We start from the raw sequence: 24106 nt of genomic DNA, 5'->3' as shown, positions 1-24106 counted from the left end.
GATGAAGGGTGCAGGCCTTCAGACCTGTCCCCGCAGCCGCGGGAACGGTCTCTTAACGCTTTCTGGCTGCTGTTGGCTTGTCGCTCGCAAGCCAGCTCAAAGCCTGTCCTGTCGTATCCAAACAGCAGATAGCCGGTGTCGCTCTTTCAGATGTCTGCAGCTGTTGGAAGGGGGCTGGCTCTTCTTTAAGCTTTACAAAAGGAGATCCTAAGCCTGGGCTTGGTCTTACCGAATTACTCATCTCTCCCTTTTCCCTTCTTTTCCTCCAGGTCATGCTGCCAGTGCTGCTTCTCAGGCAAGTTCCCAGCCGGACTACACGATGGCTTGGGCAGAGTATTACAGACAGCAGGCTGCCTACTATGGGCAGACACTAGGGCAGGCTCAGGCCCACAGCCAGGTCTGTATTCGTGTTCCCTGAACCCCCCTGCTCTTTCCCTTGGGGAATTGGGTACGTTGGCCTTGCCCTGGTGTGGGGACTCTGCTTTGGGTTCACACGGTGAAGCCAAGAGATATTTTGTGGCTGAGGAAGCGATCACAGAAGTGAGAAACTGCTCACTCCTCCCTGTCGTGTTGTCTCGACAGCAGAGTCTTATTTTCCTGTACAGGACGAAGGGGTTTTTTGGGAGAGGGCTGGGAGGTTATTTGTTTATCCCGGGGGCCTTTCCTCATAACCCCCAGGCTGTTTTGTGGCTTCGGGGAATTAAAATAAAAGGAATGATGGAGCCAGGCTGGCGAGGCAGCGCAATACTGGCACGTCGCGCAGTCTGGGGCCATGCGTGCAGACTTTGCCTTTTCTCTTGCAAGCTTTGTGCTAGGACAGGAGCTGTGCACTTGCCTGGGGAGGGAGCACCCTGTCCTGACAGGGAGGGGAAAACTGTCGAAAAATAATTTGGATTAACCAGCTGCCAAGTAAAATCTCACCTCGCCTGTCACTCAGGAGGGTTGTGTGGGATTTATCCTGATCGTACCCACAGGGCTTTCTGAGCACTGGGTTTGCAGAGCGAACGTCTCAGTATTTGGCAAAAAGTATGTGCACTCTGCACATACGCCGTGGCGGGGTCAGACGCTTCTCCCCGCTGAATCGTGTTTTTGCTCTGGCTCCTCGGAGCAGGAGCTGGTCTGGATGCAGGCGGCGCGGGGAGCCAGCACCGTCCTCCGGCAGCTGCAGCCTCCCCGCTGCCGCGCTCCGGCACCGCCGAGGTCGAGCGGGGCGAGCCGGGTGCAGGAATCGGCGCTTGCCGCGGGCGCTGGCCAAGTGTGACCTAGAAGCGGTGATAAAAGGGAGTTCTCTTCATTCCTCTCTCAAAGTCTGGCCCTCTAGAGAAGAGAAATCTTGTTCGATAAGAGGCATGAACTCCTGGAAGGAGAGCTCAGGGATAGCAGGCATTAGGGCAGAGATCTCTTCGGCAGCGGTTTGAAGCATCGTTTGAGGTATATATCCTGCTCGGCTGGAACGGGGAGTGAGAGACCTGTCTGTGTCGGGGGAGGAGGGCTCGACAGCGTTAAGAATTTGCTGCCGCTGAGTAACTTTTCCTTTTTCCCCCCCCCTCTCTCTCTAGGAGCAGTAGAACAAGGTCCTCGTGGCAATTTTTTTTTCTTGGAATCATTGTGGAAGAAAACCTTTTTGTAACAGAGGTTTCTAGATTTGCAACATTTTGATGAAGACTTTTCTGTTTGTTTGTGAAACACTAGTTGTAGGATAATCTATACTGAACTTTTCTAAGAATCAGGAACAATTAGTAATGTACTAAACTTATGGACATGCTGGTAATTTTGTTTCCAAATTTGTAAAAAAAAAAAAAAAACTCCGGGATTCTTTTTGGAGAGAAGCCAGAGAATTTGCAGGCACCAAAATGCACCCCAGAGCTGTGACATTTCAACATGTGGGTTTTTTTGTGTGTTTTTTCCTTTTAATTTTCGATCTTTTCTGTTGCAACAGAAAGAGTGGCTTGGAAGTCTTAGGTGGTATGTAACAAATCCTAAAAAGAAAAAAAAAAAAATTTTAAACAGTATTTAAATATTCTTAAATATGTAAATTCATTAAATGTTTTACTTCTAATTTCTTGTATCTTGGCTGTCTTTGATTTTATTGCATTTTTTAAAAACTGAACTATGATATGTATTGTAATTAATTATGTGAATTCTGTATTGAGACAGTTACTGTTTTGCTGTCAGGCAAGTTACGGGCGGGGGGGCATTTTGTAGGGTTTGTATAATTTCTAGAGTCTAAAGGGGTAATATAAAAATGTGTTAATTTTTTTAGCAATACATTTTTTCATGTCTCCATTGCTAGTTGCATTTATGTATCTAAGACCTCCAAGCTTGTTTAAAAAAAAAAAAAAACCAAAACAAAACAAAAAAAAAAAGAAAAGAAAAAACTTTCCTCTATGCTCTCAGAAATATAAATACTGTTATTTTTAATATTAAAATGAATCTGCTATTAGTACCTTTAACAAACACTGTGGAACATAAAACCATATAAAAGGTAGTAACTATTTTTTAATTCCAAGGTGTTTTTTGCTTTTTCATTTCTTTTAAATATTTTCTTATCTAATATTTGTCAAATTACCTAGAGAAATAAATGAATCTAGTATTAACCACAGTATGCGCTAAATAATTTTGATTTAATAAAAGGGATAATATGATTTCCAATGTTTACTGTAGTGTTTCTTGTACAGATAACAGTGTATTTTTAAAGGAAAAACGGAATTGAAGCTATTTTTTTCTTGCATTTTTAATTGCCCTGCGGGACATTCCGTTTTGAAATGTACTGAAGTTACTGTTCTTGGGTTCTTTCCTTATTTTTCCTTATGCTTGAAATGTCTAACTATAAAGAAACGCGATTGGATAATGTTGAGCATGGTGTTTTAAAGAAAAAAAAAAAGTGTTCTTTTTATTTGACTGACAGTTGCATTTTACACTCTATATAATAAAATTTCCACAAGGCGTCTTGTGGGTGAAGTATTTCCAGTCTGTTTTCCTCCGTGTGCTCCCCGTCCGCTGGCCGAGGTCCCCGCGCGGCGAGCCGGCAGCCCGCCGAGCCCCGCGTCCTCTCGCCGCCGCGCTCGCGCTGCTGCGAGGTCGGGGACGATCGGCGAAGTCAGCTCCAGCCTTAATTCTAGCGAAACCCGCTGAACGTCGCGCCCAAGTGTCTCCTGGCACCGTGACGCTGAGGATTTCCGCAGTAAGGTGCTGTGATTGTGGCCGTTTGGGCCGGGAAGAGCTGTTTTGGAAAAGGGAAGTTTTCTGTACGCCAGAGGGGCATGGATTTGCAGCCGTATAAATGTTTTATTGCTTCTCAAGGAGGTGGCAGCCCCTGGTTTTAATACCCTGAACTTGTTACTTTTCCATAACTGTTTTTGCGGCTGAATCCCTCCAGGACTCGCCCTCCTCCCTGCGAATGGGGCTGCTGGAGAGGGAGAGGGATGCGGAGGGACGCGGCTCCGGCCATGCTCCCCTGTTAGATATGTTAAGGAGCAGTAACTTTTACTTCTATCCAGGCCATGTTTGGCGATAACTCCAGCCCCTCCCGAGTTCCCTTTCTTGTAAAATGTTGAGTTTTGTGCTCCTCTAACCTAAACTAGCTCCGTCCACCGCTCCCCAGCCAGCTGTAGGGGGGTTACAGACGGGGGAAGGGAAGAAGATCCCAGCTGCGAAGCAGGGAGCGGGAGGCATGTTGAGAGCCGGAAGAAAAGGAGATGTAGCATCTCTAAATATACCTCCAGAGAATCAAGAGAGACATTGAAAGATGGGATAGTAAAAGCCACTTGGAAAGAGGGGAGAGGGGGGAAAAAATGGCTAGAGGAGGGCATAAAGGCTGCTGATGGGAATTGGGAGTGGGCATTACCGAGAAGACTTCCTTCTAATTCATCTTCCAAGCTCTGTGCCAAAACAGCATTTGGCATGGTTCACAGGGAGCAATTGTGTGATAATGAACCCTAAGGTGTCCCTTAATTGAAGACTGAGTATTACAGATTGTGCCAATAGTCGTAAATGGCACAGGATTGTGGGAGGATGCATTTTCTTAAATGTATCTGTAAGTACAGATTAGCGAGTCTCCCCAGTGAAATACCCATACTATAAATTATGGAAATATCTCTTTCTGATGCAACCTTTTATTGAGGGGGTGGGGCAGCGAAAGAAATAGTTTGCAAGCCTTTGAAATTTGGCCTGTCATTAAGATGGTGCCTGCAAAGCTGGGTTTTCATCAGCAGTCTGGTGGCCTGGAAGACTAAAGTGCTTGAAATGTTCCCAAGTTCAGCAATTTGTTTTCCATTATTGCTGCCTGCTCGGGGCGGAGGGGCCGCAGCCATTGAACTTCTTTCTGTTGTGAGCCCGCGATGGGCTGGAGAGGGGCAGGCCAGGAGGCGAAGAGACGCCTCGGCACCTTGCGAGGGGCCGGTGACCTCCGGGTTCCTCCAAACCCCGCTCCAGCCCTGCTGCCGTCCTGCTCGGGCTGCCCGGGGGGTCCTGGGGACCGGTGCGAGGGTCAGTCCCGCCCCGGGGCTGGCCAGGGCACCTCGCCTTTCACGCTGGGGTCTGTGGGCAGCTCCTGGCTCGGGTGTGTTGTGCAGCCCAGAAGCTGCTGTGGTGCCTTCAAGCCAAGTCTGTGGTCTCCAAGAGAGGAACCGAGTCTCCTGCTCAGCTCTGGGCAAGCTTAATCCCCAGATAAAGTGGATTAAGCACTGGCTGCGTTAGATTTTGTGGCAGGGGGGGGTTTGTCGGCCCCTTGGGCAGAAACTGGATGCTGCAAGGAGCAGGGCAGGTCCCCAAGGCACCATGTAGGAGCCGGCACCTGGGCCGCGTTTGGGGCTTTGGGGTCCGCCGGCGGTGGTGGGGACGGCGCAGCCTTTTCCTCCTCACAGGGGCCGGGCGTGGGGCCGTGCCCGGGCGTTAATCCCAGGGGACAGCGAGGAGACCTTCCCTTTGGGGAGCGCTCTGCCTCCGGAGCCCGGCGTTTGGGGACGGAGGAACCAGAGCTAAAGAGACCCTAGGTGAGTGCCCTGGCGGGAGGTCCCCAGCCCCAGCTCGCTGGCTCCCGCTCTTTCCTATCCTCTACAAATAACCTTCCTTCCTTCCAGCGCGATCCCTTTCCCGAGGCCTCGGCGCAGGCGCACGATGGCTTCGCTCCCTCCCGGCGCGGATCCATCACAGTTCTATTCAGCGGCGCGTCTTTCACGGGAGGGCATGGGCGTCTCGGCCCCCTGGCAGCCCAGGCTGTGCGGCACCTGCCCCGCTCTTCGGGCACGGAGGCTTATTTCTAAGTAGAAATTTATTGCGGTCCTTCTGCAAACCATTTCTGAGCAGCAGCCTGAAAAAGCACGTCACTAAAGCATCTTGTTGGGTTCACGATGACCCCGATGCTCTCCTGTGCTCTATATTCGGTGTGCCTGAACAGGCAAAGGCTATTTTGGGAGCAGAGGGGAGACTTTAAGATAGTCTAAAATACTTTCTTTAATTTTGCATGATTTGAGAACGAACTACATTATGGACGTTGCAAGTTAAACCAAAATGATTATTGAAAGAGACAACCAGGCATGGGACTTTTTTTTTTTTTTTCTTCCCTGAGTATTAAATATTTAATTGCATTAGAGCAACAGTATATTTACAGTAAGCTGGGTGGGTGATGGACGGCGTGGTCGGAGGGAGAGCTCGTGGTATTTAACTTGAAGTTTTTTGACACAATGTGGATGTTCGTGAGGTCCCACCTGTACTGCTGCTTCTCCTGCAAACCCTTGGTTCATCTCGCTCTCGGGAGCGTTTTTGGGGCTCTTGGTGCTTGTAGGGTCGTGGTGCGGGGTGAGGGTCTCGCAGTGACAGGTTGCTCCTGTTACTGTTTAATATATCAACGATCTGGACGAGGGGATCGAGTGCGCCCTCAGTCAGTTTGCAGATGACACCAAGTTGGGCGGGAGTGTCGATCTGCTGGAGGACAGGAGGCTCTGCAGAGGGACCTGGCCAGGCTCCATCGATGGGCCCAGGCCCCGGGGTGAGGGTCAGCAAGGCTCAGGGCCGGGTCCTGCCCTGGGGGCACAACAACCCCAGGCACCGCTGCAGGCATGGGGACGAGTGGCTGGAGAGCTGCCTGGCGGGAAAGGGCCTGGGGGTGCTGGTTGACAGCCACCTGAACATGAGCCAGCAGTGTGCTCAGGTGGCCAAGAGGGCCAATGGCATCCTGGCTTGTATCGGGAATAGTGTGGCCAGCAGGACCAGGGAGGTGATAGTGCCCCTGTACTCGGCACTGGTGAGGCCGCCCCTCGAATGCTGTGCTCAGCGCTGGGCCCCGCACCCCAAGGCGGCCATGGAGGGGCTGGAGCGTGGCCAGAGCAGGGCAGCGAGGCTGGGGCAGGGGCTGGAGCACAAGGCTGGGGAGGAGCGGCTGGGGGAGCTGGGGGGGCTCAGCCTGGAGAAGAGGAGGCTGAGGGGAGCCCTCCTCGCTCTCTGCAACGGCCTGAAAGGAGGCTGGAGCCGGGGGGGTCGGTCTCTGCTCCCCAGGAACAAGCGATGGGACGAGAGGGAACGGCCTCAAGCTGCGCCAGGGCAGGTTTGGGTTGGGTATTAGGAAAAACTTCTTCACCGAAAGGGCTGTCAGGCACTGGCACAGGCTGCCCAGGGAAGTGGTTGAGTCCCCATCCCTGGAGGTATTTAAAAGACAAGTAGATGTGGTGCTTGGGGAGATGGTTTAGTGGTGGGCTTGGCAGTGCTGGGTTAACGGTTGGACTCGATGATCTTAAAGGTCTTTTCCAACCTAAACGAGTCTATGATTCTATGATACCTGTGCAGATGAAGGTGTCAATGTATCCTGTCAAGCAGCACATGGGTGTTTTATTCCATGTAAGGAGTTGTTTAGCCTTCATTTGGCTGGTTTGGAGTTTTTTTTTTTCCTCTGGATTAGCTGTGAGTAGCAGTGGTGCAGGGTGGCCATCGCAGATGGGTCATTTCTGTGCCCTCTTAGGGCTGGAAAAGACACAAAGGGAATTTTCCGCAACTTTTCAGGCTGGAAATCGGCAGAAACCGGGCACTGGGAAACTGCTTACAAGAGGGGCACCAGAATTAGGTGACGTGAGGATGAGCTGAAACAGCCACAGCTCCGTGGTCCATTGGCGAGAGGGGACAGCAGCCCCAGGAGGCGAGGGCAGCGATCGGGCGGGCACCAAGCCCCCATCCTTGTCTTGGTGTCACCTTGGTGGGTGCTGGAGATGGAGGGGGTTGGCAGGGAGGGACCGGCCACCCCTGGGACAAGGGGAACGGGGTGCCTGGGTCCCCCCTGCCACCTCCCTCCAGGTCTGGAGCACCTGGTTTGAGGCAGGCGACCCAAAAGAGCATCTCTGGGGTTGACGTGGGGGCAGGTACCAAGAGCCCCCCGAGATTATCTTCCCACTCTGCCCCTTATCACTTGAGGAAATCCTATTTCAAGGCCACTATAAAGAAGCCTCTGATCTTTGCAGAGGCCGGCTCGCTCCCCTTTAATCCCGGCCGGGCCGGGGTGCAGGTGCCATGGTCCCGGGGGATTAGACGGTCCCTTCCCTTTGTGCGAGCCGTCACTCACCGGCGGCCGTGCCCCGGCGAGCCGCACCGACCGGCAGGGCTCCTTGTTTGGGCCATTCACCGGGGAATATTAAACTTTGCTGCCGTGGAGTCATTACACGGGGAGGCAGGGGCCGCCGCTCTGTTTGTTTTGGAGAGAATAGGGCTGGCAAAGGGCAGGAGCCGCGGGAGGGCTCGTCTCTCCCCGCTGCCTCCTCGTCCCCGCGGCCTGGGTCACCTGCCTGCGGGGCAGCCCCGCTCCCGGTACCCATCCCTGCCCTCCGCCTCAGCCGGGCATGGCCTCGCTCCTCCAGCGTGTCCGGGCTCGTCCCTGGCCCCGGGGATGCTGCCAGCCACGGTCCGGGGAGGCTGGGCTGGACCCCTCGGACCCTGGTCTTGCCCAGCCTTAGCTGCCATCTCCCAATCCCGGCTCCTGTAATCCCCCCATTGCAGCCAGCCCGTGGGTACGGCAACCGCTGGAGCGGCATGGCCAGCGTGGCCCTGGCCCAGCCCTCATGGGGAGCAGAGAGAGGGCAGGGGGGAGTGATGGGGCTCACACACGCCCTCTCCCCATGGGCAGCTCGCCCTGCCCTGCCCTGGGCGCTGGCCCTCTCTGGGCTGCTGTCTCGGTGCAGTCACCAGCGTGGGTCCCAGTCCGGCAGCTGGAGCTGCTGCTGCAGGAGAGATGGTGATGGGATGCGGGAGAGGCGGCGGTGGGATGCGGGAGAGATGGCGGTGGGATGCAGCAGAGATGGTGGTGGGATGCGACTGTCCCAGCCCCAGGTCACTGCCAGAGGGGTGGAAAAGGTGCAGAGATTTTCCTGCTTCTCCAGTCCAAATCCCCCCTCGCTCCCTCCTGCTCCATGCTGTCAGGGAGAAGCCTCTAACGGTGGGGAGCACCTTTGGCATCCACCCTGGGTGCAGAGACCGAGACGAGGGCAAGCAAGCGGGGGCTGTGCCTGGCCCCGCAGCCTGGCTCTGGCCTTGCCAGGACCCCCAAGGAGCACCTGGACACTTCGACGAGGTTGAACCCCCCGGTGCCTCGTTCACCCCCAGCCAACACCTTTGGTCGTGGGCAGAAAAGCCATCATGAGGCTATTTTACACTTTGTGTTTCCCAGCAGCTCAGCGAGGGCCTCACGGTGCTGGGGCTGCCTCGGCGGGTGCTGGCATACAGCTGCCCTGTGCCACCGACCCCGCTCGCCGAGCCGCAGCGCCACAGAGGCGGCCGAGGAGTTACCGCCGTGATTTGCCACAGTCATGTTTCATTTCGAGGCCGCCTGAGCCCCACAGAGCGGTCGGACGCAGCCGGGAAGGAGCGGATGGTGGGTTTTTTTCCTCCCGTTTGCTTTTGTGCACTCTGACCCCCTTGCCAAAATAATCCTGGAAATACTACTTAAAAATAAGAAAGGGAAGAAAAAACGCAAGAAAGCGAACAAGAGCGGAGGGGAGAGCACTCAGCATCTCTGCTCGGCTCCGCGGCCTCCCGCAGAGTGAAATGGAGGCAAATAATGCCCTAAAGCTCCTTCTCCGAGCAGCGCAATCAGCTCGCCTGGTTCGGAGGGGCTGCAGCGCTCTGTGCCGGTGCGCTTGCCGGGAGGGTCACGGCTTCACTGCACCAACCCCCCCCCCCGCCCAGAGCCACTGGGCACCCGCCGAGGGGCTGGCACCGCTGCGGGGCACCCCAAACCCTCCCCGCTGCTCCTCACCCCACCGCCGGAGGAGAGCAGGGACAGCCAGGCAGCGTGCGGTTTGGAGGGGGGCGAGGGTCCGTATGGCTCCATCCCATGGATGTGGCACCCTGGGGACGACCGCTCTCCTCCTTTTCACCCCTGGGGAGGTGGCAGCGCATCCACCTGCGTGTGCCCTGTGTTGGCACAGGGAGGGGGGACGCTGGGGGCTGCCCCAGAGCAAGGGGTGCACCCACGGGGACCCCCTCTCGGTGCCCCGAGCCAGCTGCGGCCCCATCGGCACGTGATGTAGCACCCCAGGCGATGGGGCAGGGGTGCTGCGTGGGCCCCAGAGGGGTGGGTGGCGGCGTGGGGGGGTCTCACCCTAGGGGGGGGGCATGGGGACCAGCGAGGGACCTCGTGCTGGGGCGGGGGGGCAGCCAGCCCACCGGACCCCCCAGCCCAGGCTCACTCCGGGCATCGCCTCGTCGCCCCATCCCTCCTGTGCCGGGGCGGCCGGCGGCGGCGGCGGCGGGAGCGTTCCCGGGCGCAGGTAACATTTGGGTGCATTCCCATAACCGAGTGCTGCCAACTGCTGCGGCGGCAGGGCCGGAGCCCCCTCTCCAGCGCCGCTGTTTGCTTTACAGCCTCCTTAGCCCCTATTGAGGCTTTTCAGCTCCGGCCCCTTCAGGGGGTTTAAGTAGGTAAAACCTGAGGAAGAGGCTATTTTCCTCCCTCCCTTTTGAGCCCTGCCTTGTGCCCAAAAGGCTCCCTTGTTTCACGCGTGCCAGTCACCTGGCTGGGCCCCCAGCCCCTTTCTCTCCCAGCCTCCCCTTTCTTTCTCCTTTCTCTCTTTTGACTTTTCCAGGAGCCCTCGCTCTCCAAACGAGCTTCAGATTGGATCCAGATTGAGGTCCCTTTGTCTTTCAAGGGTTGTACTAAGCTAATTAAATGTGATCCCAACAAATAAACGCAGATCTCCCCATTACATTCAGGCCTGCCTTTCAGGCAGCACCGGGCGGCCCCTCACCCCCGCCCGCTGCGCACAGGGTCCCCCTCATTGAGTCCTGGCCATTGAAAGCACTGCCAGGATTTCTTTTGTGCCGGGGGTCTCCGAGCCCTTTTTCCATCAGAAAAGACCCCCAAACAGCAGCTCGGCCTTTGTGAGTTTGCAAGCAAACGCCAAAGAAAAGCCCCCTGAATGCTTTAATAAATGACACATTTAGCAACTTCGGAGGCGCCTGGCTCCTGCGGCAGCCGCAGGGGTGCCATGATCCCTCCTGCCCCCCCTTCCCTCCGGCTCCCGGGGCATTTGCAGCCCGTGGAGGTGCGGGGGATGCGGCCAAAGCAGCTGACCGCCTCGGCTCCCAGCCCGGCTCTCGCCGCCGTCCCCCTTCCCGCGGCGCTCGGCGGGGCGCACGGAGCAGGTGATGGGGTCGGCCTGGCCGCGCCGCGCCGGCCCGGGCACCAGGGCGCCGGGCAGCGGGCAGGGCGCAGCGGGGCGGCCGGGGCCGGGGGGCTTTTGAACCCGGACCCCGTGAGTCCCTTCGCGCGGTATTAGCGCTGGCAAATCCAAAATCGTCTTTAATGACACACCACACCCCCCCCCCACCATCACCACCCCACCCGGGTCGGGGGCTGCGCTGGACTTTTCTCAGCTCAACTAATATCTTTTTAATGACTTTGGGAGGGGGCAGAGCCCGGCTGTGCCCTAGAGCCTGGATTGCTCCAAACAGATGTTGGGGCAGAGGGAGGGGGATGCTCTTCCCTGCCAGGGACTTTCTTCTAGAGTTCAAACGAGAGGGGAGCTTTCAATCACCGCTAAAAATGTATTTCTCCCCATTGAACAATGGGCTCCTTTCTGCGCCCGGGGGGACTCGGCTGCGATCGCGTTTCTGCTGCCGGCGAGGAGAAACCTCCGGTTTTAGAGCAGGAAAACTCAGCTCCGAAAAGGGCTCTGCCCTGCGCCGGTTATCTCCCAGCTCCGCATCCCGCCTGCCTTCGCCCCCCTTACAGGAAAAAAAAAACAACCCACATCGTAATAACGAAGGAATAATCACAATTTCGCGGCTGCAGCCGTGCCCCGCCGCGCACAGGAGCCACCCGGAGCTTTTTGCGGTGAAGCCGGGCGGTTTGCGGGGTTTGAGAAACGAATGCGGGCGGGCACCGGCCCGGGGCAGCGGCGGCTCCGCGCCCCTGCGCGCCCGCGGAGGCAGCGCCCGGCCCCGGCGGCCCCACAAGAGTTAAATTTTAAAGCAAATCAAATTCCCATTGGCCACTGTATATTATCTCAGCAGTCTTCATTTGATACCTCTTTAATACAGAAAGGAGCTTTTCAAACCCCTTTTCTCTCTTTTCTCCCCGCCACTCTTTAAGAGCAATAAATGTTCAACTGCAATAACTATAAATCAATCTCCGCTCTGTTCAAATCCTATTCATGCGAAGGGCTGGAAGAGGGGAGAGAGCTCCCCCCTCCCCCCCGCCCCCCAAAAAGCAGCTGCTGGGCTCTAATCTCCTTTCTTGCACTGTCATTCACCCTCATTTTTCCTCCATCACCCCATCCCTGCAATCTTTTCTTGTTTTGCTTTTCTTTTCTCTCTTTGCTGCATTATGATCCCATGTCTCCCCTCATCAGACCCCAACCTTGTCCAGATCCTGACCATCCCCTTGTAGGCTGTGAAAGAAAAGAAGAGTCCATGGATGTCAAATTGGTCTCAAAAAGACCATGAAAGATTGATTTGCTCCACTTTTCTTCTGCCTGACATTATTTCTGAGGGTCCTGAATGGGAAACCAGAAAGTCTGGGACTGGAATAAAGATGTTCTCTCTGTAAGGGGGAGACGGGGGGGAAAAATGCCCATTTACTCCTGGCCCATCAACCCTGCAAAACAGAGCAAAAGAAAAGAGGACTGTGGCTATTCAAAGTCAGACCAATATGTACACCTCCCAACAATATGCCAATATACTGAGGGCTTCTCTATTAACACCCATGAATATTAAAGTGCTCACTAAACGCTCAGAAGGAACTTTGGGAATATACACATGAAAATACAAGCAGCATTGTGCGGGGCTCAGAACAATGGGGCGGCGATAATGGCCCTTCTCTATTAACAGCCATGAATATTAAACTTGTTTCCTCTTAAATGTTAAAAAGGAGGGATAGCTGCGATATTAAAAAAGAGAAACGGGGCGGGCGGGGGGGGGGGGGGGGGACGGGACGGCGGGGACGACACACACCAAAGCACCTTCCTAGGACCGGGAAGAAGCTTTGGGAAACAGCTGGGGATATTTAAAACCACGCAGAAAATGGAAGGATTTTTTTTCTTTTCCACCTTTTTCCATCGCCCCCGCTCCGAGCCCCCGCAGCCGGGACCGGGGCTGCAGCGCAGCCCGCACCGGAGCCGCCGCTTATTTTAGGAGCATCTATTTATTTTATTTTATTTTTTTGTCCCGGGATAACTTGCGGGTTGCTCTGTGTCCTGGGGAGGTGGGGGGTAAAAAATAAAAAAGCAATCCGAGGGGCTCGCTCGCCTCGGCGGCCGGGGAAGCGCCGTGTTGTGAGAGCTTTCCACCTGATGCGTTGTATTTAGCAAAGCTGAAATAGTCACACGCCGCGTCGGCTGACGGCTCCTATAGCCAAAGTCCCGAAAAAAAAAACCCCAAACAAAATAAACTTATTTTTGTGCATATTAAAACCCAAACCGAACCCTGGCAGGTTGTTACCCTCCCCTTTCTAGGGCAGCGCTGCCTCTCTCCGGGCAAACCCCCTCAGCAACCGCAGGTTTGGGTTGATTCCTGACATTTGCGCTTCTTCTTGATTGGGTTGATAGAAATAATTACACCTGGGTTGTAACATGGTTTTGGCCAGGCGGCCCTGCCAAGGGGAAAAGCCGCCCGACGGCTTCACCCTCTCAAATGCCCCCCGGGGGCTGCGGGCAGCCCCGGCCCCGGGCAGGGCTGGGACCCGGCGGGGCCGCCCCGGGCTTTGGAGCGCAGGACCCGGCCTTTGAGTGCTTGAGGAATTTGGGGGCCCATCCTTCTTCCCCCGGCCCTTTACAGCCCCTCGTCCCCATGAAAATCAAAAGAACAAGGCTAAGGAGAGGGCTCTAAGCTCCGACACAGCAGGATTGGGTTTAAATCCAGGAGAGATTAACCCTTTGCTGAGCCGGCAAAGCTGCGGGCCCCGAGGGAGGGGAGCGCTGAATTTGTGGGGGCCGCTCTGGTGTCGCCTTCCCGGGGGACAGGGGTGGCTGCGGGGCTCCCGGGGCTCGGCGGGGCGGGGGCGGCGGGGGCACCGTGCCCGGCCGGGGAGCGGTTTTGGGTGCGGAGGTGGGGAGGCTGCGGCGGCAGAGCCCCGGAGATGCTGCAGCCTCCGCCGGGGGGGGCCCGGCCCTGGGGGGAGGCGGCGGGACGCGGTTGCCATTGCGGGGATGTGGGGGGGATCCACTCCGGTCCCTTTCACCCGTGGGCACAATTCCCGGCTTTTCCCACCTTTCCCTGGGAAATGCAACGGGGATGCGGGTTTGGGGACCGGCCGGGCTGGAGGGTGCAGCCGGGCGAGCTTGGCCCTGGGTGCAAGCGGGGCCCGGCCCCGGGGGCACGGATCCCCCCGGTTCCGTGCTTGGGGACCCTCCCCGGGATTTGGGGGGCAGCGCCGGCTCCTCCCGGGGCCTCCGGTCCCGACCCGCCGGGCCGGGGATGCGGGGCGGAGCGGGGAGCCCCGGCCCGTTCCCCCGGGGCCGCGGGGGCCCAACGCCGGCGCGCAGCGGGGGCTGGCGGCGTCGGGGCCGCCGATTTCGTTGTAAGCGCTCAGCGGCCCCAAAGCACCGCGTTTTACCCCCAAAACGAGCGCGGGGAGAGGGAGGGGAGCGGGGCCGTGCGGGACCGTGCCCGAGGGTGCGCCCCGTCCGTGGGGCAGCGGGGCGGGCATTTCTGCCGGTTTCGTTGCTTTTTCGCCCTGCCCGGGGGCCGGTGCCCGGGTTTGGGTTTGCCTGAGCCGGTGCGCGGGTATATGTGTGTATATGTGTGTATATGCGTGTGCATGTGTGTGTGCTCGCCGTGTCCCTCCCTCCTCCAGCCACCCCACCCCCGGGGAGGGAAGGGAAGGGGAGGGGAGGGAAGGAGGGGGGGGGCTCCGACGGCTCGCCTCGCTCCGGCAGCCCCAGTCTCTCCGCCAACGTCAGGGAGGTCATTAATAACCAATTAGGAGGGTCAATGAAGCTCATATATAGCCGGGCGGGAGCCGCCGAGCGGCACGGAGCCCGGCCCGCCGCCCGCGCCCCGCCGAGCCCGGCCCGCCCGCCGCCTCGCCCCCATGATGGGCTCGGTGCTGCCCGCCGAAGCCCTGGTGCTCAAGCCCGGGCTGAAGCCGCAGGGGCTCTCGCTGGCCGAGGTGATCACCTCCGATATCCTGCACAGCTTCCTCTACGGCCGCTGGAGAAACGTCCTGGGCGAGCAGCTCTTCGAGGAGAAGAGCAGCCCCAAGACCGCCTTCACGGCCGAGGTCCTGGCTCAGTCCTTCTCCGGAGGTGAGTGGCGGCCCCGGACCCCCCCGGACCCCCCCCCAGGACCGGCCCCCGCCGCCCGGCTGCGGCCCCCGCCGCCCCGCTCTCCCCCGGGCGTGTAATAGCAGTTGACTGGGGAAGAAGGGCTTTAAATTCATTTGGTTAACTTGGGCTTGACCTGAGAAAGTTCCCACTTAAACCGCGGGCTGGGGGGGGGCCGGGGGGGCCGGGGCCGCCCCGCATTCAGCCGCCCCGGACAATATCTTTTCTCTCGCCCCGGCATCGCCGGGGCGTCCCGGCTCCCTTTTCCCCCTCTCGGATTTCTGTTCCTCTCTTAATTTACCATGAAGGCTAATTCCATTTCCATTCACGATATGTCAACCATCTCATCTCCCCATTTTGTAAGAGGAATTCCTGGGCCCTTTTAAACAAGCCCTTGCGCCATTCAGGCACAATGTACCGCTACAGCATTCCTAAAGGACTAATGAATTTAGAATTAGCAATTTCTTTCTAGTTGAGTTTAATGAATGCAGATCACTTTAACAGCATGACAAATTGCTGGATGGGCCGAAATAGACACCATTTAACCCCCTTTCTCAGCCCCGCTCCCTCGCCCAGCCCGGGCTGCTTTTCCCAGGTACCTCCTCAATGCCCCGGGGGGGAACCTTGTACCGCTTTGTAGGAGCTCGGCTGGGCGTTTAAAAGGCTCAGCCCCGGGATTTGGGCTGGGGCCGGGGCGGGGGTCCCCGCTGCCCCCCTCCCGGGCACCCCGGCCCTGCCCCGCGGTGGGGTGGGAGGCGGCGGGTCCCTTTTCCGAGCCCGCTCCCGCCGCCCGCAGAGGTGCAGAAGCTGTCCAGCCTGGTGCTGCCGTCGGAAGTGATCATCGCCCAGAGCTCCATCCCCGGGGAAGGGCTCGGCATCTTCTCCAAGACCTGGATCAAGGCCGGTACCGAGATGGGACCGTTCACGGGCAGGGTCATCTCGCCGGAGCATGTGGACCTGTGCAAGAACAACAACCTCATGTGGGAGGTAACGACACCCTCCCCGTACCCCCAGCCCCGGCTGGCCCGGGGAGAGGCAGGGACGGGGTGCTGGGGCCCGGGGGCTTTGTCCTGTGCCCCTGTGCTGTCAGGCACCCTCCCCGTGCCTCAGTTTCCCCGTTCACGCAAAGATCTGGCAGGAGAAGGGCAAGGCTTCTTCAGCCCTCGGGGTGCAGCCAGCTCTCAGACAAGCCCCAAAACGCTGCTGCCCATGTCCCGTGCCGCAGGATCGCGCCCTGCCCTTCCCCATCGTGGTGAAACACCCGGCTGGCAGCTGCCCGCACCGTGCATGGCGGGCGAAACCAGCTCTGCCCTGTCCCCCGCTTTGTCCCAGCCCCGGTGTGGGTAACCCCGAGTGAAGCCCCCCAAACGGGGGGGCGATCTGAGCTGCCAGGACATCACGCATTAATGCCCAGCTAGTAGAGGGGGTTTTCCTAATTTTTTTTTTTTTTCCCCCCACTGAGTGTCAGACTTGCATTTTTTAGTTATTATTAATTATTATTATTATTATAATAATTTTATGCCTAATAGAAACTTGCCTCACCTTTCCTGCCACCCTGCCAAGCGTCTTCCCCTGAGGGCCAGGTCTGGCAGGCGCTTTCCTCCTCCACCCAGGGATGCCCCCGCTCCTGCGGGCAGCAGCAGGAGGCTGAGGAGCCCCTTCGGGGCCGAGCTGCTGGAGGGGCTCTGCCGAGAGCGGGGATCGAGGCAGGGAGCTGGGTTACCCGGGTGGGCATGGGCTGGTGGGGCCAGCCGTGCCCGCCCAGCGAGAGCAGGGCACCCTTCCTCAGCCCTGCTGCGGATGCGCGGTCCAGCGCCATGAGCAGGAAGGGTTCGGGCAGCTCCCGGCCGCAGGCAGCGGCTCCCGGCTGCAGGCAGGGTCTCAGCCCCGAGGCCAAGGTGGCTTTGAGCTTCTCCCCGGCCGGAGACTTCATCCCAGAGGCAGGAGGCGGAGGGGCTCAGTCCGTTGTGGGCAGCATCGCTACCAACCGCTCTCTCCCCCTCCCAGGTCTTCAATGAAGATGGCACGGTGCGGTACTTCATCGATGCCAGCCAGGAGGACCACCGCAGCTGGATGACCTACATCAAATGTGCCCGGAACGAGCAGGAGCAGAACCTGGAGGTGGTCCAGATCGGGAACAGCATCTTCTACAAGGCCATTGAGGTAAGCGGGGCCGGGAGGCAGCCGGGCAGCCGCAGGAGGGGAGCAGGGTGCCGGTACCCCCCACCCCACAGACCCTCCCTTGTTCTGTGGGCCGTTGCTGGGGTGCGTGTGGGAGCACAGGGTGGCTTTGCCGTCCCTGGCACCCAGATCCCCTGGGAAAGGCCATTGCAAGGGGTTCAGGGAGACCCCAGGGAGCAGCGAGTGGCCCTCCTCCTCTCTGTCCCCTTTCGGTGGGCTCATGGGGTGACGTGTGCTGAGCAGAGGGACAGCAAACGCTGCCCAAGCTTGTTTTGGGGTGTAAAGCGTGAAAAGAGCTGCAATCCTGGCCCAGCCGGGGCTTTGGGCAGGAGTGGGGTTTTGATGCTGTCTTGAAAAATAGGATTTTGTGCAGAACCTGCTTCTCTGTAGCAGGGAAAAATTTGGGGGGTTTCTGTGAAACCCAGGTGCTGAGCACAGGCTGCGCCTGACTCTGCACAGCTTTCGCCCAGGGGGTCACAAGCGGCTCTGGCTGTAAATGGAGCACGCGAGGGGGATCGGGGCTGCCGGAGCCGGGCAGGGAGCCGCAGAGCAGGCAGGGTGCGGCGCTGGCACAGCCGTGCCTCGGGCTGTCTGCAGCAGGCTGTGGGGAAGGGCCTCATCCTGCCCGGCTCATCCATGCACTCCCTTACGAAGCGCTGGTGGGCGCGGGCCCCGCGGGGAAGCAGGGATGGGCGCTGGGTCCCAGGGCACAGGCTGCCGTGCTGCGGGGTGAAGGCTGGAGGTACCCCCATCCCACAGCTCCCCGCAGGAGATGCTGGGATGGAGGCTGGTGTCCAGCTCCCTGGCAACGTTGATGCTACATGCGTACATGTTGCGCAGTGCCAGCGGTGTGATGGCGGGGACCAGCCCTGCTCGTGCACAGTCTCCCCATAACCTGACGCTGTTGCGGGCGGAGGAAGGTGGTACCTCCGGGAGGTGTCCCTGTGCAGCTGCTTCAGCTTAGAGTCGCGAGAGGGAACGTCTCCCACTCCGCTCCATCCCAGACCAGCACTGTGGGACCGTCCCTCTCCAGTATCGGGGCCGGAGTCTCGCACGGTCAGGAGGGTGGGCTCCCTTGGCTGCTTGCAGCTGGGAGAGGGTCTTAGCTGGGACAGAGCACAAGTGCTGCTGGTTCCGTGGGCAAGGGCAGCTCCCCGGATCTGTCTGGGCTCCTGCGCTGGCTTACAGAGGAGCAGATGCTTTAATGCTCCATGGCACAGGACCATGGCTTAATCCTGCCCTGAGCCAGCATCGGGGCTGGGTTTGGGATGGCCGCAGTGGGATGGGAAAGGCGGGTGGGTGGGTAAGAAGAGAACAGGTATTTTCTGCTGCGGGAGGGTCCTGCGTGCCGCCTCAGGGCTCTGCCGCCTTTCCCCGTGCAGCGCTGCAAGAGCCCCAAGTGCTTCTGTGCTGCTCTCCCCATCCTGGACACCCCTCCATAGGCTTCAGCCGTACCTGGTTTTAAGACCCGATGTTCTTGTGGGCAGCTGTGCCTGTTGTGACAGCAGCTTAATTGCTTTTTATTACTGCTCTTAAATTATACAAAGAAGTAAAATAATTCCAGGTAGCCGTGGTGTAATTAGGAATACAGCCATGTTTCTCACACCTTGTGCATGCATGGACGATGGGGCAGGTGAGCCAATATTTGGGGAGGTGCATGTAGAGGCCCTGTACCATCGCAGTCAATCTGCAGGCTTGCTCCTGGGGCTGGAGCACCGAGTGCCAGAGCAGGATGAGTTTAATTCCCTCAGCACAAGCAGCAAAGTTGAAATGTTGAGAGTGCTGAGCCCCGAGTGATGGGGAGGTGAAAGTGGTGAGGAAGGGTGCGTGCTGTCACACTGCGGTGTGCTCCCGGGCACGGCAGGCGCCCGGCGGTGCTGCTGCTCCTGCTGCCGCCGGGTCGGCATGGGTCCCTCCGTGCTGGAGGAGCAGAAGGGGCCGGGGCTTTCCGTGTGACAGTGCAAGGAAGGGAAGCATGGAGTGTGTGAGGAGCTGGGTCACAACTGGGCATGACAGGTCAAGGATCTGCGTCTTTCCTGGGCTTCCCATTCCCGCCTGTGCAACACGCCTGCAGGCACACGTGCATGCACGCCTGCCGTCCAAAATCCACCTCTTGTTCAAAGTCACTGGGGTTTGCACCCAACAAGAAAAGGAAAAGCAAGAAAAGATTTTCCTTTTGTGGGTCTCTCTCTGCTTGCTAATCCCCTAGCGCAGAGTCGTGGGCACACAAATGCAGCATCTCCGACCCACGCGAGCTCCCCGCTTGTTACCCACGCTCCTGCCTTGTTGCCTCCCTCACCACAAACCCTGGACGGAGAGCGCAGCATCAGGATACGCAAACACGGATCGGATCGTGGCGGTGCCCGCTCTCGGCAGCACGTGCGTCCGTGCACGGGCGCTGTCACCCTCCATCCCCTGCGCAGCCTCCTGCCTGCGCCCGCAGCATCCCCTCCCCGGCGGGCACCGAGAGCTGCCTGGCTCCCGTCGCTCTGCACCCACCTCTGCTGCACCGCGACTCCAGCACAATATCCCTGAGGATGCTTTTCTTAGGACGCCTTTCTCACTTACCCACAACAAAATCAGATTTAGTGGGTGCCTTTTTCACTATTTGTCTTTAATATTTTTACATGTTTTGCCCGTTCCTGCCCTTACTTGCTAGTTTATTGTTTTTGTTTTTTTTTTTTTTTCCCCGTCCTCTTCCTCAGCAATTTCAAGTTGTTGCTGCTGGAAAGTAAAGTGAGGGCAGCGAGTTTTGGCCTTTGATCTGAAGGCCACGAGATTTCTGGGGGAGCAATTTACATTGCTTTGGGGTGCATGCACATGGGTGCTCACCCGCTGCTGGCATATGTGCACCAGCTCCAGCAGAATATAGACATGCATCCACACGTGCAATGTGTTTTATCCTTTTGGCAATATTTTAGTCTATTTGCTTGTATTAAAAATAACTCATTTTCTGTTAAGAGAAAATGACACCAAGAAACAGAACCAATTTGGGATGAGAAATGATATCAGCTTCTCCTGCCTCCCGCCCAAATTCCTACTCTGCAGCCCCAGATGGACACTTAAACATATGAAGTCAAATTCCCGCTGCTTTCAGGTGCTTAAAATTAGGTACATTTTCAGCGCTTAGGTGATCTAACTTAAGATCTGTGTTTCATGCGGATGATGCTTTTCTTGGACTACCCTGGGTATGGAAAGCTGTCCTCTGAAACGGGGGACTTTCCCATTTCTAAATCAGGTTCTTAACACTAGGGACCTGCAAGGGAAAAATATGTGTATTTTTTTGTGAAGTGATGTTATCAGCGTTGCCTGAAGCAGCTGCTCCGGTGTGAGAGCATCCATCTTCCCAGCCACGGCTGCTTCCCGTGGGATGGCTTGAACGGTGTTCCCAGGCTGCTCGCTCCGGCTGCCCCGGCAGAGCAGGAACATAATGGGAACAACAGGGGAAGAAGTGCCATCGTTTCAGGGAAGCAGGGGCATGGGTGGTGCAGAGCCCTTTCCTGGCCCTATGGATCCCCTTGGGCTGTTGCAGGCACCGCGGCTTTGGTCTGGGATGTAGGCAGCATCTTGCACCCGAGCCACGCTCTCCTACAGCAGCCCCTGAGCTCTCCTCCGATCCCCGGGCTGACGAGTCCTGCACGGGCGCATCTGCATTTCCACCTGCTAAAATAAGCCCCAGCGGGGCTGGGTGGGAGATGCTGCCTGTGCCCTACAGCAGGAGGGTGCCGACGGCTCCGTCCAGAGCCGAAACGCTCTGCAGGAGCACTGAGCCGGGGCTCTGTGTCATGGCTCCCTGCTTTGGTCTCTGTCCCTCGTGCCTCGCTGCAGTTTGTGGGTCCACAAATGGCTTATTTCTCCGTGTCCTCATCTTCCTGAGCTGCAGGGACCTCTGGGTCCGTCACTCCAGAGGCCCCAGCTCTGTCTGTGTGCTCTGTAGCTGCTTATTTGCCTGTCACATTTGTGGCCCAGCCTGGGGGAGACCCCGGTGCAGGTTTGTGCCGGTGGTGGATGGTGCTGAGCCGTGCCATCGCCTCCAGCACCGCAGCCTGGGCTGTGCTGTGCCTGCCTGGGGGGTGCTGGGGACCGCTGGCAGATCCCAGATGGCAGCAGGGTCTGGCAGGAGATGGGGTATGGCCAGTGCAGGTCTGAAGTGACTGGCCGAGGATGCACAGGGAGCCATTCACCGTCCCCTGCCGACACCCCTTTCTGTATCTCTCTTTTTAGATGATTCCTCCAGACCAAGAGCTGCTGGTCTGGTACGGGAACTCCCACAACACCTTCCTGGGCATCCCGGGTGTGCCAGGGCTGGAAGAGGAGCAGAAGAAGAACAAACATGGTAGGTAACAAGGGAAGCAGCCGTGGGTGCAGCACCCCTGCCCGTTCTCCGTTCACCCTGTCCCCAGCCCTGAGGCCATGGAGTGGGCGTGGGGCAGGGAAACCCCAGGGGATATGTCAGATCCCCCAGCTCTCTGGGGAGAAACACACGGACGATGAGGCAGATCCATACAGCTTGAGCAGGTCCTCAGTAATTCGAGGGGTGGCCTCTGGGCCGGTTTGCCCATGGCTATTGCTGGTGTGGTGGCCAGAAGTCGCTGCCTGACCCAGCCAGGCAGGGAGGAGCAGGGCAGGCGTGTGAGTGGGAGGAAAGCAGCCCCAACGCACTGCGAAACGCCGAGTGGATGCAGCTGCCTGTGTCCCCACTCTGCATTTAACAGATCTTTCCCCAAATCACCATCGCAGGAGGCTTTTCTCTCCCAGGGCTTTTGCTCTCTGCCTGAATGGTGGTTCCTCGAGGCGCTCCTCCGCGGGCAGGCAGCAGAGCTCTCGGGCACTTTTAGGGGATGCTGTGTTTAGAGCCAGACCCCATCTATGCTTCCCAGCCCTGCTCCTCGCTCCGAGAGAGCTGGGCCGGAGCCCAGTGGAGCAGGGGGAGAAGCCGGGACCAACGCAGGGACGGCGTGCTGCCGCCGAAGGGCCCGGGCTGGAGGCCAGGGCAGCGCGGCCGCGGGCTGGGGGCTCCTGCGCTCGCCCGCTCCAGCTCTGCTTGCAGCACGGGGAGGGGAAAAGTGCTTTTTGTGCCCGTCTACAGGGGAGACAGGTCAGCTTGAGTTTTCCCCCTCATCTATATTTGGGTGAGCCCGTTCCCAACTCTGGCCCCGTCCCAAAGCCCTAAGTGCCAGCCTGCAGCCCCGCTCTGCCCGGGATGGGGGTCTCTGCTCGTGGGCATCCTCAGCGGCCAGAGGAGCCAGCACGGGGCCACGGGGTGGTTATTTAGGACAGTCGGCACCTTGGGGGCTCGGGGAGGGGGTGAGCTGCTGTGCCAGAGGGCAGTGCCTGACTGTCCCATTGTCCCCAGAGGATTTCCACGCGGTGGAGACGGGGGCCAGCACAACGGGACGCATGCGCTGCGTCATCTGCCACCGCGGCTTCAACTCCCGCAGCAACCTGCGCTCCCACATGCGCATCCACACCCTGGACAAGCCCTTCGTGTGCCGCTTCTGCAACCGTCGCTTCAGCCAGTCCTCCACCCTCCGCAACCACGTCCGCTTGCACACCGGCGAGCGTCCCTACAAGTGCCAGGTTTGCCAAAGTGCCTACTCCCAGCTCGCCGGGCTGCGGGCACACCAGAAAAGCGCCCGTCATCGGCCCCCCAACGCCTCCCTGCAGGCTCACTCGCCGGCTCTGCCCGTGCCCCATCCCGCCTCCCTGGCCCATCACATCCCCACCATGGTGCTGTGAAGCCCTGGCGTGGCAGCAGGTTTTCGGACAGCAAAGACTGGCGCTGAGACATGCAATGAACTGGGGGGTGTTGGCCCTTGGCAGAGCTGGGGGGCAGAGGCAGGGCTGCTTTGAGTGTTGAAGGGGGTGTGCTGGTTGATTTTTGGAGCATCGGGGGTTGGCAGGCTGTTTGGTGAGCGAGGGGACCCCCCCAGCTCTGCAAGCTGCAGCCGCATCATGGGGGATCCTCCCTGGGGAGATGCGGTGCAGGGTGGGCTGCTGGTCCCCGGGGTTGGCAGGGGGAGAGGGGCGAGGGGACGCGGCGGGACGTCCTGCGTGGATTTGCCGGTGCACTGGGCGAGGGCTGGGGCAGCCTAAAAGCTGGGCCTGGATGAGTCGCGCCTGGGTTTTACAGATAATTTGATGGAAAGAAAAATTGCTCTTATCCTTCCTTCTCCGCTCCAGCGAGTGTCCAGCAGGCACACGCACCCTGTTGAAAGGCTGGCACAGCCCTGTTGCGGCCGCTCCATTCATGCCCGTTTACCCCTGGCGCAGCTTTGGCCCTGGTGGCTCTTTCCAAGGGACACATTTCCCTCCTCGGGAGCCCTGATTTAGAAAACGGTTGCATTTTTCCCCCCAAATCCCCTTGCCTGCCCTCCTCCAGCCCGAGCCACGCATTGGGGTTTGCCTGACACCTCCGAGCGATGCCACGGGCAGAGGGGACAGGCCCTGTGCCACGGGGACACCCCCAGCACGACGTGCCGGCTGGAAATGCCCATCCACAGGCAGGTTTTGTAGGAGACCCTGTGCTCTGCCGGGCTGTGCCTGCTCCAGCCTGGGGACCGTCGCTCCCCGTCGCTCCCCGTCGCTCCCCGTCGCTCCCCGTCGCTCCCCGTCGCTCCCTGTCGCTCCCCGTCGCTCCCCGTCGCTCCCCGTCGCTCCCCGCAGCCATGAGGGAACATTTCGGCTGCTATTTCAGCTGCCTGCTGGGGACAGAGAAAAGCCGTCCCTGGGCCAGCTCTGTCCCCAAGGACAACTCTAAGCGCCCTCTGGAGTCCTGCCACACGCAAGAGGAGGGCTGTGTATCATAAAGCTTAAAAGAAGGTATTCTAATATTAATTATAAGTCTAAGATGTATAAAGTTCTCACAAACTGTGTTTTACTTCCAGAAAAAAAAAAAAATACAAACTGTCACTTTAACTTTGTAAATATTTATGTAAACATTATTTACAAAACTTTGATATTATATATTATTTGATTGTATATGTACACAGTGTAAATACATTTGTACCTCTCTCTTGTATTCTAAATAAAAATTACTTGGAACATTTATCATTTAGAAGATGGATAGTTTGGAGAGCTTTATTTTGCTCTGTGCCGGGGGAGGGATGAAGGAGCGGGGATGAGCGAATGTTTAGACTGGCACAAGGTGAATAAAGGGGTGCAGCATCGTCTGTTGGACCAAA

At 58.0% G+C, this 24106-nt stretch overlaps 2 protein-coding genes across 9 annotated transcripts in view; both read left to right on the top strand.

Annotated features, from left to right (window-relative positions):
• The window catches only part of FUBP3 (far upstream element binding protein 3), a 41139-nt gene extending 38224 nt beyond the window's left edge, over positions 1–2915 (top strand). For all 8 annotated transcript variants that reach the window (XM_082327573.1, XM_082327577.1, XM_082327572.1 and 5 more), the window contains 2 exons: positions 270–397; positions 1560–2915. In XM_082327573.1, coding sequence (XP_082183699.1) covers positions 270–397; positions 1560–1568 — 137 coding nt within the window. In that variant the 3' untranslated portion in view covers positions 1569–2915. The remainder of the gene's footprint in view (positions 1–269; positions 398–1559) is intronic.
• Positions 2916–14509: 11594 nt separating this feature from the next.
• PRDM12 (PR/SET domain 12) lies at positions 14510–22661 on the top strand (the record flags this gene model as incomplete). The annotated part of the gene is made up of 5 exons (XM_082327513.1): positions 14510–14723; positions 15538–15728; positions 16749–16904; positions 21147–21258; positions 22279–22661. The coding sequence occupies 5 exons, from the start codon at positions 14510–14512 to the stop codon at positions 22659–22661; spliced, it is 1056 nt and encodes a 351-aa protein (XP_082183639.1).
• Positions 22662–24106: the final 1445 nt, after the last annotated feature.

This window comes from Platalea leucorodia (assembly GCF_965183815.1).
Source record: "Platalea leucorodia genome assembly, chromosome: 15".
In the NCBI taxonomy this organism is placed as follows: Eukaryota; Metazoa; Chordata; class Aves; order Pelecaniformes; family Threskiornithidae; genus Platalea; species Platalea leucorodia.
Note: the sequence above shows the minus strand (reverse complement) of the source record. Positions and strands in the feature narration are given on the sequence as shown.